Source organism: Heterodontus francisci, unplaced genomic scaffold (assembly GCF_036365525.1).
Source record: "Heterodontus francisci isolate sHetFra1 unplaced genomic scaffold, sHetFra1.hap1 HAP1_SCAFFOLD_1503, whole genome shotgun sequence".
Classification (NCBI taxonomy): domain Eukaryota; kingdom Metazoa; phylum Chordata; class Chondrichthyes; order Heterodontiformes; family Heterodontidae; genus Heterodontus; species Heterodontus francisci.
Window position 1 is genome coordinate 29524 of NW_027142111.1, and position 18590 is coordinate 48113.

At 49.1% G+C, this 18590-nt stretch overlaps 1 protein-coding gene across 1 annotated transcript; it reads right to left on the bottom strand.

Moving 5' to 3' along the window:
- Positions 1 to 10153: 10153 nt before the first annotated feature.
- Positions 10154 to 17969, bottom strand: LOC137366620 (PRA1 family protein 2-like). The gene is made up of 3 exons (XM_068028334.1): positions 17716 to 17969; positions 13293 to 13510; positions 10154 to 11254 (listed from the first exon to the last, which is right to left on the bottom strand). The coding sequence occupies exons 1-3, from the start codon at positions 17901 to 17903 to the stop codon at positions 11115 to 11117; spliced, it is 546 nt and encodes a 181-aa protein (XP_067884435.1). The 5' UTR covers positions 17904 to 17969; the 3' UTR covers positions 10154 to 11114.
- Positions 17970 to 18590: the final 621 nt, after the last annotated feature.

Sequence of the window (18590 nt, forward strand, 5' to 3'; positions counted from 1 at the left end):
ATTGTAACTGATGGAATACAACAGAATGGAAGAGTAGATATTCCACTCTGCTTATAAAACATTAAGTACGGGTACAGGTTGTTCTGCGAAGGAAAGGGATCAGCCATGTTAAAACCAATGACAGGAAGGGAAAGGGTTGATGCCCTAGAGTTTCAGGAGCTCGGAAAAACGTTAAAGAACAGGACCTCAAAGCTCTCTGGGTTACTCCCAGTGCCACGTGCGAATGAGTACAAAAATAGGAAGATAGGGCAAGTGAATGTATGGCTTGAGAATTAGTGCAGGAGGGAGGACTTCAGGTTCCTAGGGTTTTTTTTAAATTCTTTCATGGGATGTGAGCGTCACTGGTAAGGTCAGCATTTGTTACCTATCCTTAATTGCCCTTGAGAAGGTGGTAAGCAACCGCCTTGATCGGCTGCAGCCGATCCGGTGTAGGTACACCCACAGTCCTGTTAGAAAGGGAGTTCCAGGTTTCTGACCCAGTAACAGTGAAGGAATTATAGTTCCAAGTCAGGATAGTGCGTGACCTGGTGGGGAACTTGCAGGGGGTGATGCTCCCATGCGTCTGCTGCCCTTATCCTTCTAGGTGGTAGGGATCGTGGGTTTAGGAAGGTGCTGTTGAAGGAAGCTTGGCGAGTTGCTAAAATGTATCTTGTATGTGGTACACACAGCTGTCACTACGCACCAGTGATGGAGGGAGTGAATGTTTAAGGTGGTGGGTGGGGTGCCGATCAAGGAGTTGCACCCATCTAGGTAAGTGGAGGGTATTCCATCACACTCCTGACTTGTGCCTTGTAGATGGTGAACAGCCTTTGGGGAGTAAGGAGGTGAGTTGAAGATGGTTGGGCATAGCACATTATCCTGAGGAACTCCTGCAGCGATGTCCTAGGACTTGGCTCTTTGGCCTCCCAACAACCATCTTCCTTTGGTATGACACCACCAGTGGAGAGTTTTCCCCCTGATTCCCATTGACTTCAACTTCGCTAGGGCTCCTTGATGCTACACTCGATAAAATGCTGCCTTGATTTCAAGGGCAGTCACTCACTTCACCTCTGGAATTCAGCCCCCTTGTCCATTTCTGAACCAAGGCTACAATGAAGACTGCCAGAACCCGAACTGAGCATTGGTGAGCAGGTTATTGCTGTGTAATAGAGGATAGACTGTTGGGGTGGTAATTGGCCAGATTGGATTTTTTCTGCTTTTTATAGACAGGGCATGTCGAGGCAATTTTGTACATTGTTGGGTAGATGTTAGTGTTGTAGTTGTACAGGAACAGCTTGGCTAGGGATGCGGCTCGTTCTGGAGCACAAGTCTTAAGTACTGTTGCCGGGATGTTGTCAGGGCCCATAGCAGTTGCTGTATCGAGTGCGCTCAGTTGTTTCTTGATATCACATGGAGTGAATTGAATCGGCTGAAGACTTTTTTATTCATTCATGGGATGTGGGCATCACTGGCTATGCCAGCATTTATTGCCCATCCCTAATTGCCCTTGAGAAGGTGGTGGTGAGCTGCCTTCTTGAACCGCTGCAGTCCTTGTGGGGTAGGTACACCCACAGTTCCTTCAGGAAGGGAGTTCCAGGATTTTAACCCAACGACAGTGAAGGAACGGCCGATATAGTTCCAAGTCAGGATGGTGTGTGACTTGGAGGGGAACTTGCAGGTGGTGGTGTTCCCATGCATCTGCTGCTCTTGTGCTTCCAGGTGGTAGAGGTCGCGGGTTTGAAAGGTGCTGTCTAAGGAGCCTCGGTGAGTTGCTGCAGTGCATCTTGTAGATGGTACACACTGCTGCCACTGTGTGTCGGTGGTGAAGGGAGTTTGTAGATGGGGTGCCAATCAAGCGGGCTGCTTTGTCCTGATGGTGTCGAGCTTCTTGAGTGTTGTTGGAGCTGCACCCATCCAGGCAAGTGGAGAATATTCCATCACACTCCTGACTTGTGCCTTGTTGATGGTGGACAGGCTTTGGGGAGTCAGGAGGTGAGTTACTCGCCGCAGGATTCCTAGCCTCTAACCTGCTCTTGTAGCCACAGTATTTATATGGCTACTCCAGTTCAGTTTCTTGTCAATGGTAGCCCCCTAAGATGTTGATAGTGGGGGATTCGGCGATGGTAATGCCATTGAATGTCAAGGGGAGATGGTTAGATTCTCTTTTGTTGGAGATGGTCATTGCCTGGCACTTGTGTGGCGCAAATGTTACTTGCCACTTATCAGCCCAAGCCTGGATATTGTCCAGGTCTTGCTGCATTTCTACACGGACTACTTCAGTATTTGAGGAGTCGCGAATGGTGCTGAACATTGTGCAATCATCAGCGAGCATCCCCACTTCTGTCCTTATGATAGAAGGAAGGTCATTGATGAAGCAGCTGAAGATGGTTGGGCCTAGGACACTACCCTGCAGTGATGTCCTGGAGCTCAGATGATTGACCTCCAGCAACCACAGCCACTGGCATCGGTGGTGCTGGGGACCTTAGGAGGAGGCCGAAATGGATCATCCACTCGGCACTTCTGGCAGAAGGTGTTTGCAAATGCTTCAGCCTTGTCTTTTGCACTGATGTGCTGGGCTCCCCCATCGTTGAGGATGAAGTTATTTGTGGAGCCGCCACCTCCTGTCAGTTGTTTAATTGTCCACCACCATTCACGACTGGATGTGGCAGGACTGCAGAGCTTAGATCTGATCCGTTGCTTGTGGGATTGCTCACCTCCGTCGCTAGCATGCTGCTTCTGCTGTTCAGCGTGCATTTAGTCCTGTGTTGTCTCTTCACCAGGTCGGCACCTCATTTTTAGGTGTGCCTGGTGCTGCCCCTGGCATGCTATCCTACACTCCTCATTGAACCAGGCTTAGTCCCCTGGCTTGATGGTAATGGTAAAGTGAGGGATATGCCGGGGCATGATATTACAGATTGCAGTGGAATAAACAATGCTGATGGCCCACAGCATGTGATGGATGCCTAGTTTTGAGCCGCTAGATCTGTGCTGAATCTGTCCCATTTAGAACGGTGGTAGAGCTACACAACACGATGGAGGGTATCTTCCATGGGGAGACAGGCCTTTGTCTCCACAAGGACTGTGCAGTGGTCACTCCTACCAATACTGTCGTGGACAAATACGTAGAACCATAACAGCACAGTAGGAGACCATTCAGCCCATCGTGTCCGTGCCGGCCGAAAAAAACTAGCCGCCCAATCTAATCCCACCTTCATGCACCTGGTCCATAGCCTTGCATATTACAGCACTTCAGGTTCATGTCCAGGTACCTTTTAAAAGAATTGAAGGTTTCTGCCTCCACCACTGTTCCTGGCAGCGAATTCCAGACACCCACCACCCTCTGGGCGAAAAGGTTTTTCCTCATGTCCCCGCTAATCCTTCTCCCAATCACCTTAAATCTGTGCCCCCTGGTAACTGACCTCCCGGCCAGGGGAACAGGTCCATTCTGTCCACTCTATCTCCTCATAATTTTGTGCACCTCAATTAAATCTCCCCTCAACCTCCTCTGTTCCAGGGAAAACAACCCTAGCCTATCCAGTCTTTCCTCATAGCTGCACCTTTCAAGCCCAGGCAACATTCTTGTAAATCTCCTCTGTACTCCCTCCACAGCCAATTTGTCCTTCCTGTAATGTGGTGACCAGAACTGTACACAATACTCCAGCTGTGGCCCAACCTGCGTTTTATACAGTTCCAGCATCACATCTCTGCTTTCGTATTCTATACTTCGGCCAGTGAAGGAAAGCATTCCAAATGCCTTCTTCACCACTCTATCTACCTCTCCTGCCACCTTCAGGGAGCTGTGGACATGCACTCCAAGTTCTCTCACTTCTTCTACCCCTCTCAATGTCCTTCCATTTATTGTGTATTCCCTCGTTTTATTTGCCCTCCCCAAATGCATTACCTCACACTTCTTCGGACTGAATTCCATTTGCCACTTTTCCACCCACTCAACCAAACCATTGGTATCATTCTGGAGTCTACGGCTGTCCTCTTCACTCTTAACTACACGGCCAATTTTTGTGTCATCAGCAAATTTCCCAATCATGCCTCCCACATTTAAGTCCAAATCATTAATATATACTACAAACAGCAAGGGACCCAACACTGAGCCCTGTGGAACGCCAGTGGAAACCGCTTTCCATTCGCAAAAACATTAGTGGACTACTACCCTTTGTTTCCTGTCCCTGAGCCAATTCTGGATCCAACCTGCCACATTCCCCTGTATCCCATGGGCTTTCATTTTACTGATCTGTCTGCCATGCAGGACCTTGTCAAATACCTTACTAAATCCACACAGACCACATCCACTGCACAACCCTCATCAATAGCAAATGTTGTCCCCTTGTTCAAGAAGGGGAGTAGAGAGCCCTGGTAATTATAGACCTGTGAGCCTTACTTCGGTTGTGGGTAAAATGTTGGAAAAGGTTATAAGAGACAGGATTTATAATCATCTTGAAAAGAATAAGTTCATTAGCGATAGTCAGCACGGTTTTGTGACGGGTAGGTCGTGCCTCACAAACCTTATTGAGTTTTTCGAGAAGGTGACCAAACAGGTGGATGAGGGTAAAGCAGTGGATGTGGTGTATATGGATTTAAGTAAGGCGTTTGATAAGGTTCCCCATGGTAGGCTATTGCAGAAAATACAGAAGTATGGGGTTGAAGGTGATTTAGAGCTTTGGATCAGAAATTGGCTAGCTGAAAGAAGACAGAGGGTGGTGGTTGATGGCAAATGTTCATCCTGGAGTTTAGTTACTAGTGGTGTACCGCAAGGATCTGTTTTGGGGCCACTGCTGTTTGTCATTTTTATAATGACCTGGAAGAGGGTGTAGAAGGGTGGGTTAGTAAATTTGCGGATGACATTAAGGTCGGTGGAGTTGTGGATAGTGCCGAAGGATGTTGTAGGGTACAGAGGGACATAGATAGGCTGCAGAGCTGGGCTGAGAGATGGCAAATGGAGTTTAATGCGGAAAAGTGCGAGGTGATTCACTTTGGAAGGAGTAACATGAATGCAGAGTACTGGGCTAATAGGAAGATTCTTGGTAGTGTAGATGAACAGAGAGATCTTGGTGTCCAGGTGCATAAATCCCTGAAGGTTGCTACCCAGGTTAATAGGGCTGTTAAGAAGGCATATGGTGTGTTAGCTTTTATTAGTAGGGGGATCGAGTTTCGGAGCCACGAGGTCATGCTGCAGCTGTACAAAACTCTGGTGAGACCGCACCTGGAGTATTGCGTGCAGTTCTGGTCACCGCATTATAGGAAGGATGTGGAAGCTATGGAAAGGGTGCAGAGGAGATTTACTAGGATGTTGCCTGGTATGGAGGGAAGGTCTTACGAGGAAAGGCTGAGGGACTTGAGGTTGTTTTCGTTGGAGAGAAGGAGGAGGAGAGGTGACTTAATAGAGACATATAAGATAATCAGAGGGTTGGATAGGGGGGATAGTGAGAGTCTTTTTCCTCGGATGGTGATGGCAAACACGAGGGGACATAGCTTCAAGTTGAGGGGTGATAGATATAGGACAGATGTCAGAGGTAGTTTCTTTACTCAGAGAGTAGTAGGGGCGTGGAACGCCCTGCCTGCAACAGTAGTAGACTCGCCAACTTTAAGGGCATTTAAGTGGTCATTGGATAGACATATGGATGAAAATGGAATAGTGTAGGTCAGATGGTTTCACAGGTCGGCGCAACATCGAGGGCCGAAGGGCCTGTACTGCGCTGTAATGTTCTAATGTTCTAATCCTTTTTACTTCCTCAAAAAACGCAATTAAGTTAGTAAGACATGACCTTCCCCTAACAAATCCATGCTGACTATCCCTGATTAATCCGTGCCTTTCTAAGTGGCAGTTTATCCTGTCCCTCGGAATAGATTCTAACAATTCACCCACCACCGAGGTCAGACTGACTGGCCTATAATTATTTGGCCTATCCCTCGTACCCTTTTTAAACAATGGTACAATGTTTGCAGACCTCCAATCCTCTGGTACCTCGGCTGTACCTAGTGAGGATTTGAAGATAATCCTCAGTGCATCCGCTATTTCCTCCCTCTTTTCCTTTAACAACCTGGGATGCAATCCATCCAGTCCTGGCGATTTATCCACTTTCAAGAATGTCAGACCCTCTATACTTCCTCTCTCATTATGCTTATTGTATCTAATATTTCACACTCCTCCTCTTTAATTATAATGTCTACATCAACCCTCTCCTTTGTGAAGACCAAGACAAAAAAAGCTCATTAGGAACCCTGCCCACATCTTCTGCATCCACGCATCAGTTCCTCTGTACATCTCTGATAGGCCCTACCTTTTCTTTAGTTATCCTCTTGCTCTTAATGTACTGATAAAACATCTTTGGGTTTTCCTTGATTTTACCTGCCAATAATTTTTCATGTCCTCTCTTTGCTTTTCTAATTCCCTTTTTTACTTCACCCCTGCATTTTCTATACCCCTCTAGGCTTTCTGAAGTATTAAGATATTTGTGATCATCATAAGCTTTCTTTTTCAGCTTTAACTTACCCTGTAAGCTTCTAGATAACCAGGGGGTTCTAGATTTGGCAGTACCACCCTTTTATCTTTGTGGGGACATTCCTACACTGTGCCTGTACTAACCCACTTTTGAATGCCTCCCACTGATTTTCATTCAAGTAGCTGTATCCATCGACTTTCACCAGGTCACCTCTCAGTTTTGTAAAATTTGCCGTCCCCCAATTTAGAACCTTTGCTCCTATTTTATCTTTGTCCTTTTCTATGATTATGCTAAAACTATCTATTATGGTCACTATTTCCAAAATGGTCACCCACTGTTACTTCCTCCACTTGCCCAGCTTCATTACTGAAGTCTAAATCTAGAATTGCGCCCCCTCTCGTTGGGCTTGTTAAGTGCTGACTAAAAAAGTTCTCTTGAACGCAGTTCAAGAATTTCGTCCCCTCTGCCCTTCACACTGTTTGTATCCCAGTTGATATTGGGGTAGTTGAAATCCCTAACTATTATTGCCCTGTAGTTTTTGCACTCAGAAATTTGCCTACATATTTGTTCTTCTACTTCCCTCTCACTGTTTGGGGGTCTCTTGTGCACTCCTAGTAATGTGGCTGCCCCTTTTTTATTTCTGAGCTCCACCCAAATAGCCTCATTTGATGATTCATTCAGCATATCATCCCTCCTCAAAGCTGTTAGTGATTCCTTCACCAATAATGCTTCACCCCCTCTTTTTTTTAATCCCCCTCTCTATCCCACCTGAAAACTCTATATCCAGCGATGCTGAGCTGCCATTCTTGCCCCTCCTTAAGCCAAGTTTCTGTTACAGCAACAATATTGTGATGCCACGTGTCAATCTGTACCCTCAACTCATCAGCTTTATTTACTATACTCCTTACATTTCAATAAATACCCTTTAACACGGCCAAACTCCTGCGCTGCACACTCTTTGCTTCTTCTGTCTTTCGGAGTCACTCGCTAATTTTCTGCCTCCTGTTCCCTGCCCTGAAATTGTCCTATATGAAACTGCCCTTGGGGTTCCCGTCCCCCTGCCAAACTAGTTTAAACCATCCCCAAGAGCACTAGCAAACCTTCCTGCAAGGATATTTGTCCCAGTCCTGCTCGGGTGCAGACCGTGCGCGGCTTGATCATCCGCAACAGGTAATTGGTGAGAACAAGGTCAAGTATTTTTCTCGCCCTTCGTGTTGCTGTTCTCACCATCTGCCAGTCTGGCAGATATGTCCTTGAGGACTCAGCCAACTTGGTAAGTAGTGGTGCCACGAGTCACTCTTGCTGATGGATATTGGTCCCCCCCCCTCCCACCCAGAGTATATTCTGTGCCCTCCTACCCTCAGTGCTTCTTCCAAGTGATGTTCAACATGGGGGAGTACTGATTCATCAGTTGAAGAAGGGTAGTAGGTGGTAATGAGCACGTATATGGAGGATTGAACATGGGACGCCCATGTTTGACCTGATGCCATGAGACCTCAGGTGGGTCTGTCCTGCCAGATGATGATGGGAGGAGTGTATGACAGTGGATAAAAGGAACAATTTTGTATATGTCTATGTCAGGCTGTTGCTTCAATCTGTGGGACAGTTCTCCAAATTGTGGCACAAGTCCCCAGGCAGATGTTACATAGAAAATAGGAGGAGTAGACCATTCGGCCCTTCGAGCCTGCTCCGCCATTCATTATGATCATGGCTGATCATCCAACACAGTAGCCTGTTCCGGCTTTCACCCCATACCCTTTGATCCCTTTAGACCCAAGAGCTATATCTAACTCCTTCTTGAAAACATATAATGTTTTGGCCTCAACTGCTTTCTGTGGTAGCCAATTCCACAATTTCTCCTCATCTCAGTCCTGAAAGGTTTACCCCGTATCTTTAGACTATGACCCCTGGTTCTGGACTCCCCCACCATCGGGAACATCCTTCCTGCATCTACCCTGTCAAGTCCTGTTAGAATTTTATAGCTTTCTACGAGATTCCCCCCTCACTTCTGAACTCCAGCGAATATAATCCTAATCGACTCAATCTCTCCTCATACGTCAGTCCCACCATTCCAGGAATCAGTCTGGTGAACCTTCTCTGCACTCCCTCTATTGCAAGAACATCCTTCCTCAGATAAGGAGACCAAAACTACACACAATATTCCAGGTGTGGCCTCACCAAGGCCCTGTATAATTGCGGCAAGACATCCCTGCTCCTGTACTCGAATCCTCTCGCTATGAAGGCCAACATACCATTTGCCCTTTTTACCGCCTGTTGCACCTGCATGCTTACCTTCAGCGACTGGTATACGAGAACACCCAGGTCTCGCTGCAGGATAACTTTGCAGGGTCGAGGGGGGCTGGGTGTGCCTTTGTCATTTCTGGTGCCAGTTTCAAATCAGGGCAGCCCATTTGGTTTTAGTATTGTTTCTTTTCAGTTTGACACAACCGAGTGGCTTGCCGGAGCATTTTAAGAGGGTAGTTAAGAGTCAACCACATCCCTGTAGATTGGAACTCGAGTACGTATCAGCCAGACCGAGTGAAGGGTTTCTTACCTCAAGGATGTCAGTGAACCAGATTTCTTTCTTATTTCCCCAATACAATAATCTGGTCGTTTTATGTTCAACATTCCTGATACAAGCTTTTCATTCCAGATTTTTTTATTTAGTTAACTGAATTTAAATTCCCCAGCTATTGTAGTGGGATTTGAACTCATGACTCTGGGTTGTTAGCCCAGTAACATAACCGCTAAGATACCGTACCCTCCTGTACTGTACTATGCTTCTGGGCTTGAATCCACCCCTGCCTCAGCTCATCTGCTGTTGCATCCTCATCCATGCCTTAGTAACCCCCAAATATGACTATTCCAATGTTTTCCTGGCTGGCATCCCAATATTCCATCCTCCTTAAACTTGAGCTCATCAAAAACTCTGCTGTCCATATCCGAACGCGCACCAAATTCCGTTCACCCTTTGCCCCTGTGCTCACAAACCCATGCTGGCTCCCAGTCCGGCAACGTCTCAGATTTTCAAATTCTCATCCTCATTTTAAAATCCCTCTCCAGCCTCACCCCTCCCTCCCTACCTCTGTAACCTCCTCCAGCCCTCCGAGATCTCTGCACTCCTCCCAATTCTGGCCTCGTGTACATCCCGGGGTTCCACTGCTCCGCCGTTGGCCGCCACACCCTAAGCTCTTGAATTCCCTCCCTAAACCTCTCCACCTCCCTCTCCTTTTAAGACGCTCCCTAAAACATACCTCTTTTGCGCTAGCTTGTGATCAACTGGGATGTTTTACTATGGTAAAAGTTATGTCATCTCCCTCTCTGTGTACATGATACACAGGATGTCAGTCTCCACCTCTCCCTATCCTCCTCACCCCCAAGTCACCAGCCCCAGCCCTGTGGTACAGACAAGAGAGACTAGGCAGCCTGGTCATCCTGCACCCTCAGTCGATCTGCCTCTTCATTCTCCCTGAAGACCACCCACTCACCCAGAGAAGCTTGACCTGCTCCCCACTTGGAGATTCAGCCTGTTCCTCCATCAGAGTTTTGGCCTGTTCCAGAGGTTCAGTTAGATCAGATCAATTGGGGGAACTTTAGTAAGAGACAAATCTGCGAATGGGAGAGTGTAATATGAGAGCAACAGTCTGGGAGATGTGCAATGAGTGCATGGTTTAATTATTTGAGGTATTAATATCGCAAATAATATTCTCAGAAGATTGTGTCAGAATACAAAAAATCATTTACTGAATTGTACAATAGAGGGGAATGTTTAATATAATGCCTATGATATCACAGATACTTATACACAGCGACAGACAAGCACTAGCAGGTATCAGGCTGACAGACACATTATCGATAACTGAAAACCGTTCACACTTCCTGATTTAACAGAAATAAAACACCTTAAATATTAATTGGTCAACCAACAGGCGTCTCAATCATTCAACAGATACAAGAAACACTCTGGGTTTCTAATAAGACGTCTACTTTTTGGGAACAATGGAGGAATGGGATTTAATTCCTCATAGTTAACTGCCTTCTCTACAGCATGGGGGTTAGATACAGAGTAAAGTTCCCTCTACACTGCCCCCATCAAACACTCCCAGGACAGGTACAGCACGGGGGTTAGATACAGAGTAAAGCTCCCTCGACACTGTCCCCCATCAAACACTCCCCAGGACAGGTACAGCACGGGGGTTAGATACAGAGTAAAGCTCCCTCGACACTGTCCCCCATCAAACACTCCCCAGGACAGGTACAGCACGGGGGTTAGATACAGAGTAAAGCTCCCTCGACACTGTCCCCCATCAAACACTCCCCAGGACAGGTACAGCACGGGGGTTAGATACAGAGTAAAGTTCCCTCGACACTGAGGGCAACCATGGGGAGATTTTTCAGCCATCTGAGCAAATCTCAGAATTAAGACTGCAGCCTCCTGACTACAGGGACAGACAGACACAAACACAGACATTGGAGCTTTTAGACTTGGGCCAGTTAATCCATGTCTACCCTTTCTTCTTTGGACCAAGAGCGTATGTGAAAGCAAGGGGGAGTGTGGGGTTCGGGGGATGTGCAGGAGACTGGATCAGTGGCAGTGTGTTCATGACACAGCAATACAAGGACACCGGGCTTTCTTCCTCTTTCACTCCTGGAAACCTTTCCTCACTCTCCGTCCTTTTAGGATCCAGCCTCTTGCTCCTGTCCCAGGGCTTCCAACAGAATTCCCATGGGTGTCCTCTTCAGCCCGATGCTCTCAATCTTGTTCTCAATTTTGTTCTTGAGGTTACGCAGGCGCAGAGAAGCGTGGATTATAATCACTGTTAGAGGAAAGAAATGGAAGTGAGGTTGGGAGAGTCTGGACCTAGGTGGGGCAGATGTACAGAGACACATACACAGCAGATGGAGAAGGAGACTAAGGAAAAGTGGGAAGGAAAAGGTTGCAGAGCAAGGGAGAAAGGCGAAATGGGCAGCAGTGGGGGAGGGAGGGAGGGAGCTGGAGAGACAAGTGACAGAGCGCAATAGGGAGAGGGGGATGAGGGAGAAACAGATGGGAGGAGAGAAAGATGGGGAAAGAGAGAGAGGGACAGGATGAAAAGAGATGGACGGGCGGAGAGAGTGAAGGACAGTGGGAAGGGAGAGGAGCGTGGACGGAGAGGAAGAGGGAGGAGAGGGGAATGGGCAGAAGGGAGAGGGGAATGGGGAAGGGAGAGGGGAATGGGGAAGGGAGAGGGGAATGGGGTGGAGAGATAAAGCAACGAGGAGAGAGAGAGGGGAACAGGGAGGAGAGAGAAGCAATGGAGAGGAGAGAGAGAGGAATGAAGAGGAGAGAAAGAGAGCAACAGGGAGGAGAGTGTGCAACGGTGAGGAGACAGAGAGGAACAGGGAAGAGAGAGAGAGGACCAGGGAAGAGAGGAATGGGCAGGAGATAGAGAGAGGAATAGGGAGGAGAGAGAAGCAATGGAGAGGAGAGAGTGGAAGGAAGAGGAGAGAGAGAGGAATGGAGAGAAGAGAAAGAGAGCAACGGGGAGGAGAGTGTGCAACGCTGAGGAGACAGAGAGGAACAGGGAAGAGAGGAATGGGCAGGAGACAGAGGAATAGGGAGGAGACAGAGAGAAAGGGAAACAAGGGGCAAGAGAGAGAACAATGGGGAGGAGAGGAACAGGGAGAGGGAGACCGGGAGGGGGAGAGAGAGGTGTTAATTGTATGGTGGTGAGCATTAACTGGGGCTTTATTTGTATCCCTATAATTACACAGACTGTAACTGTGGTAGTTGGGCTAGGAGGTGCTTGCTTGTAATCTGTTCCTGTGTAAATAAATGCTTATAAAAGTGTATAAAAATTGGCTCCAGTTCTATCCTTCGCCAACTGGCATTCTGCAATGTAACATGGTAAGGGAGAACGGTTGCCTAAAGGTGAAGGTTGAAAACTAAGAATAGAATTTCAGACTGAAAACTACAATCCTCGTGGCCATTGTGGAAAATGGCAGAAAGCCAGTGTAAATTGTCGGGATCTGAACCATAGGACCAGTGGAGGAATGAAGTGGATACGTGGACACGGGTTACGTCCTGACCAAGGAGAAATCAAGGTATGGCCTTGGTGTTGTCACTTCCTACAAGAAGTAAACTCAGCAGGAAAGTATTGCGTGAGCTGGATACCTGTCGGATATTCTTGGGGGCAACGGTCATTTCCTTCAGCTTTCTTGGAACAAATGGGACAATCCGCAGTGACAAAGAATAGGGGACTCAACCTGAAGAGAAAAAAAATTGCAGGGCTACGGGGAAAAGGCAAGGGAATGAGACTAGGTGAGCTGCTCTTGCAGAGGGCTGGCAGGGACACGATGGGCCGAATGGCCTCCTTCTCTGCCGTTACCATTCAATGCTCGCCAGGTTTTGAAATGGTCCAGATGCTGGGCGCCGGCACCTGTACAGCGGAAGGGTTACAGACGGGCAGAATGAGGATGAAAGCATCTTTAACAGGTCTGGCTATTACAGCAGAAGTCAGAATTGAAACAGTGATAACAGGGCAATGACTCCCAGGACTGCCCAAGGGACAGTTAATGGGTGTTTCAGGGAGTGACTCAAAGTATCATTATGCGAGGAACTGACCAAAGGCAAATGGGGCTGGGGCGGGGGGGAAAGGGGGGAAAAAGAGAGTGGGACAAGGGTATAAGATGGGGAGTGGGCGAGGGAGGAGGGGGAGTGCAAGCAGTAGAGAGGGTGAGGTAACGGGAGAGAGAGACAGAGACAGAGACACAGCGGCTACAAACAGCAAGCTACTCGGAGAGACCGAGTGGAGGTTCGGGGAAAGATGCCAGTAAGACATTCTGATTTGGAACGAGTGTGGAGTGCCCACTTACGCAGCATGGGGAAGGTGATTCCAAATAGGAAGACAGCGACACCCCCAATGAGAGAGAGCAAGCAGTAGCTGGCCACCAGGATAGCCAGGAGACAAGGGGTTGGGTGGTTCCTGCGCAGCCTCCGGATCACTGCCTTGTTCTCTGCCGACCACACGAAACCCAGGAAGAGCAGGGTAACCACCGCCCCTCCCAGCAGAGTCTTCAGTGGCTCGATGTACCTGTAACAGGAGAGGAGGCAGTCATCAGTGCCCGCCCATCGCCCCATCCTCTGTGAACGTCAGATGGATCTCCACCCTCACCCAACACCATCCCACACCCTCCATGAAGCCCTCAATCTTTCTCATTGCTTGGCAAACATGGTGCAGTGAGAGGGAGATCTCCATAACTTGCTCCACATCGCCACCCGCTGACTGCGACCAACAGCTACACTGTGACTGTTTACATATGGAAAACTAATTGGGGGCACGGGGTGGGGGTGCGAAATTGTGGGGGAGGGAGTTGACATAGCAAGGCACAATGCTGAACATAAAAGCAGGACCAAAACTAAAGTGCGCGGCCAGGAGACGCGAGATCTACGGCCTCCTATCAGCAACAGCGGGTGAGATTTTAGACGGGGTGGGCAATGTTTACACGCCTACGCTCTCGCTGGCATCGCAGATCCCACGCCCTCCGACAAGATAATAAGTCGTGCCAATGGGCGGCAGGCAGGTTGTGGAATCACCCATCCACTCAGGGCTGTCACTGCGCAGATCCAGCCCCACAAGCACTGGGCCTGTGAGACACTTTGAGTCATTTGAGACCCAGGAGGTACAAGCTTGCCCAAGTACCTCCACTTCTGTTCAGCATGGTAAATACATCTGCTCCGTGTTCTACACAGGATCGCAGGATAATTATATTGTCCAATGAGCCTATATCCCCCACCCCACCAATTCGATTCCTAAATTACTCTGGCTTTCCATTCCCCACTCTATCCAAGAGTCTGTGCCCTGTCTAGAGATCACTCCCTGTGTGGAAAAACTTCCAGATTATAAATCAAAACGTTTATAAATTACCAGTTCGGCCTCAACTGGAGTACTGTGTCCAATTCTGCGCAACACACTTTAGGAAGCATGAGGCTGTTGGCGAGATTTACGAGAGCTGCACCAAGGATGAGGGACATCAGTTATAAGGACAGACTGGAGAAGCTGGGATTGTTCTCCATAGAGCAGAGGTTAAGGGGGAGATTCAATCCAGGCGTTGAAAATCATGAAGGGGTTTTGATGAGAGTAAATAAGGAGAAATGGTTTCCAGTGGCACGGAGGCTTGATCACTAGAGAACACAGATTTAAGACAATTGGCAAAGGTCAGAGGTGATGTGAGGAAAATGTATTTTTTTTTACACAGCGAGTTGTTGTGATCTGGAATGCGCTGAAGGGAGGGAGGGAGGGGGGGCAGAAGCAGATTCAGATAGAATTCGATAAATAGTTGAAACGGAAACATTTGTAGGGCTGTAGGGGAAGGGGCAGAGGGCAAACTGGATAGTTTTCACAGAGCCAACAGAGGCGGCTGCAGGACGTCCTTCCGTGTTGTACGATTCTGTGATACATCCCACACGACGTCCCAAAATACTTCGCAGTCAACTCAGTACTTTTCACAGTCACTGTTGTAAAGTCGGAAGCGTGGCTGTCGATTTGTGCACAGCAAGCTCCCACAAACGGGAGTGGGATAAATATTTTTTTTTTTTGTGAGATGCCGGTTAAAGGATAAATATCGGGCCCATGACGCTGGGGCAACTGTCCCTGCTACTCTTCTTCCAATAGTGGCGGTGGGATCTCTCACATCCAACCGAGAGGGCGGGTGGGGGCCTTGCTTTAACGTCTCATCCAGATGACAGCACCTCCGACAGTGCGGCGCTCCCTCGGTACTGACCCTCCCTCAGCATTGGCACCTGGGGAGTGTCAGGGCCTGGATTATGGGGCTCGTGTCTCTGAAGTCGGGGCTCGAACCCACAACCTTCTGACTCCGAGGTGGGAGTGAGACCGTTGAGCCACGGCTGGAACTGGCAAACAAGAAAATGGGGGTCTTTGTGCAGCAAAGGACAGGAGGAGACCATTCAGTCCATCATGCTGTGCCAGCTCTTTGTAAGACTTATCCAATTAGTACCACTCCTCTTTCCTCCACAGCCCTGCAAATATCACTTCAAGTGCTCCAGAAAGACCATTAGACAGCAAATAGAATCAGAGAAAGTTTATGGTCCATTGTGTCTGTGTCACCTGTCAGCAATTACCCTTCGTTTCCTGTCACTGAGCCAATTTTGTATCCACCTTGCTGCATCTCCATGGATCCCATGGGCTTTTATTTTTTTAAACCAACCTACCACATGGGACCTTGTCAAAAGCTTTGCTCAAAATCCAGGTAGACCACATCCACGGGAAATGGGCGAGGTCTGAAATGAATACTTCTCTAGTGCGTTCAAGGGAGGGAACAGCGATATCCTGGAGCATATCAACATTACAAAGGAGGAGTTTGTTGGAGGTTTTGAAGCGCATTAAGGTGGATAAATCCCCAGGACCTGACCAGGTGTATCCTGGGATGCTATGGGAAGCAAGGGAGGAGATTGCCGGGGCCCTGGCAGAGATTTTTGTATCATCGTTTCGGATGAGGTACCGGAAGACTGGAGGATAGCTAATGTTGTGCCTTTATTTAAGAAGGGCAGCAGGGATAAGCCAGGGAGCTACAGGCCGGTGAGCCTTACATCAGTGGTGGGAAAGTTATTGGAAGGGATTCTGAGGGACAGGATTTATATGCATTTGGAAAGGCATGGTCTGATTAGGGATAGTCAGCATGGCTTTGTGTGTGGGAAATCATGTCTCACGAATTTGATTGAGTTTTTTTAGGAGGTGACCAAGAGGATTGACGAGGGCAGGGCGATGAACGTTGTCTACATGGACTTTAGCAAGGCCTTTGACAAGGTCCCGCATGATAGGCTGGTCCGGAAGGTTCGAACACATGGGATCCAGGGTGAGGAGGCAGAGGGTGGTAGTGGAGGGTTGTTTTTCAGATTGGAGGCCGGTGGCTAGTGGTCAGGGATCGGTGCTGGGCCCTCTGTTGTTTGTCATATATATTAATGACTTGGATGTGAATGTCGGGGGCATGATTAGTAAGTCTGCAGACGACACCAAAATTGGTGGTATAGTGGACAGTGAAGAATGTTGTCTAAGGTTACAACAGGATATAGATCAACTGGGAAAGTGGACAAGGGATTGGCAAATGGAATTTAATGCAGACAAGTGCGAAGTGATGCATTTTGGGAAGTTAAACCAGGGCAGGACATATACAGTGAATGGCAGGGCCATGGGGAGTGTTGTTGAGCAGAGAGACCTTGGGGCACAAGTACATAGTTCCCTGAAAGTGGCAACACAGGTGGACAGGGTGGTGAAGAAGGCGTATGGCATGCTTGCCTTCATCGGCCGAGGCACTGAGTACAAGAGTTGGGACGTCATGTTACAGTTGTACATAACGTTGGTTAGGCCGCATTTGGAGTACTGTGTGCAGTTCTGGTTGCCGCACTGCAGGAAAGATGCGATTAAGCTAGAGAGGGTCCAGAAAAGATTCACAAGGATGTTGCCTGGTTTGGAGGGCTTCAGTTATAAAGAGACATTGGGTAGGCTGGGTCTGTTTTCCCTGGAGCGAAGGAGGCTGAGAGGGGACATGATAGAGGTATATAAAATTATGAGAGGCATAGATAGGGTAGATAGCCAGAGTCTGTTTCCCATGGTAGGGGTGACTAAAACTAGAGGGCATAGATTTAAGGTGAGAGGGAGGAGGTTTAAAGGGGATCCAAGGGGTAATCTGGCGGGCTTCTAATTATTCGGTCTATCCCTTTACAAAGTTACAAGGTTAGCAGTCCTCCAATCCTCCAGCACCACATCTGTATCCACTGAGGGCTGGAAAATGACTGGACAGACCCTCCACTATTTTCTCCCTGGCTCCTGTCAGCAGCCTGGGGTACATTTCATCAGGCCAAGAGAAATAAGTGTCGGCGAACAACCCTCCCCCACTCAGCCCATCCCTTTAATGCAAAGCGGTACGGCCACGTGACTGTCACGTTGGCAGCGGCTGAGTGACAGTGCGTCCGGCCAATTGGCGGCTCAGGAGGAGCCAGAGGGCGCCCTCAATTCCATTGGAGCCCCCACAGCGTGGCCCGCCTCTCCCCTGGGCCCGCTTGACAGACATCGCTGCCGGCCAATCACCTTGCCAAGGCCGACTGACCGGCAGCACCGCGAGCCAATGGACGGCGAGTGGGGGCGGGGTTGCTCGCGGCTGCCGTTGGCGCTCGGTGATTGACGCGGCGCCCCGCCAACCGAGCCACAGCTGCGCCGTGATTGACAGCGCTGACGGCCAATGGGGGGGCGGGGCGGGCGAGCGGGGGCGGGGCACTCACCCGACCAGCAGGAGCAGAGCGGCGCCCGTTGCCAGGTAATTGGTCTGGTAGTAGAGCAGGTTGTTGATCACCCGGTTGTTCCACCTCAGCGGGTCCTTCAGGTCCGGCAGGCTGAAGCGGGCCGAGCAGCGGACGAAGTCATCGAGCGTGCGGAGCGGTGGCAACTGCACCTCAGCGCTACGAGCCATGGCAGGCGGGCGGCCGGCCGGTGCGCGGGGAGGTGGGGGGTGGATAAAGGGACGGGGCAGGCGAACTGCGCATGTCGACAACAATCCTCAGCGCGCCTGCGCGTGGAGGGTGCGGTGTTTGCGTGTGACGTCAGACGCAAACCTCGGGGGATTTCGTCATGCGTCAGCAAAAGAAAAGCAAGCCAAAATGCTGCAGATGCTGGGGATCTGAAATAAAAACAGAAAATGCTGCAAATGCACTGCAGGTCTGGCAGCCTCTGTGCAGGAAGGTGGCGGAACTGGGAGAAGTTAGTGATCTGACAGGTTAAAATGGGCGAAAGAGTAAAAGGGAAAGGTTGGATGGCAGGAGAGATTAAAAGACTAAAAGGAGTTGAGGGTGTAAAGCCAAAGGGAGTGGTAACGGGACAAGTGAAGAAGTGGAAAGATGTCCCTGGAGGAGGTGTGAATGGCTGGATCATGAACGGCTCCCGTCCGAAGGCTGTAAAGTGCCCAGTCGAAAGAGGAGGTGCTGTTCGTCGAGCTTCCTTGCAACCCTGCGGGAGGCCGACGTCGGAGTGGGAGCAAGCTGGGGGATTAAAACAAATCTTTCAGCCCATCGTGTCGGCACCAGCTCTCCAAAGGAGCACTTCACCTAGTGCCACTCCCCCTGCCTTTTCCCCCTAACCCTGCACATTCTGCCTTTTCATA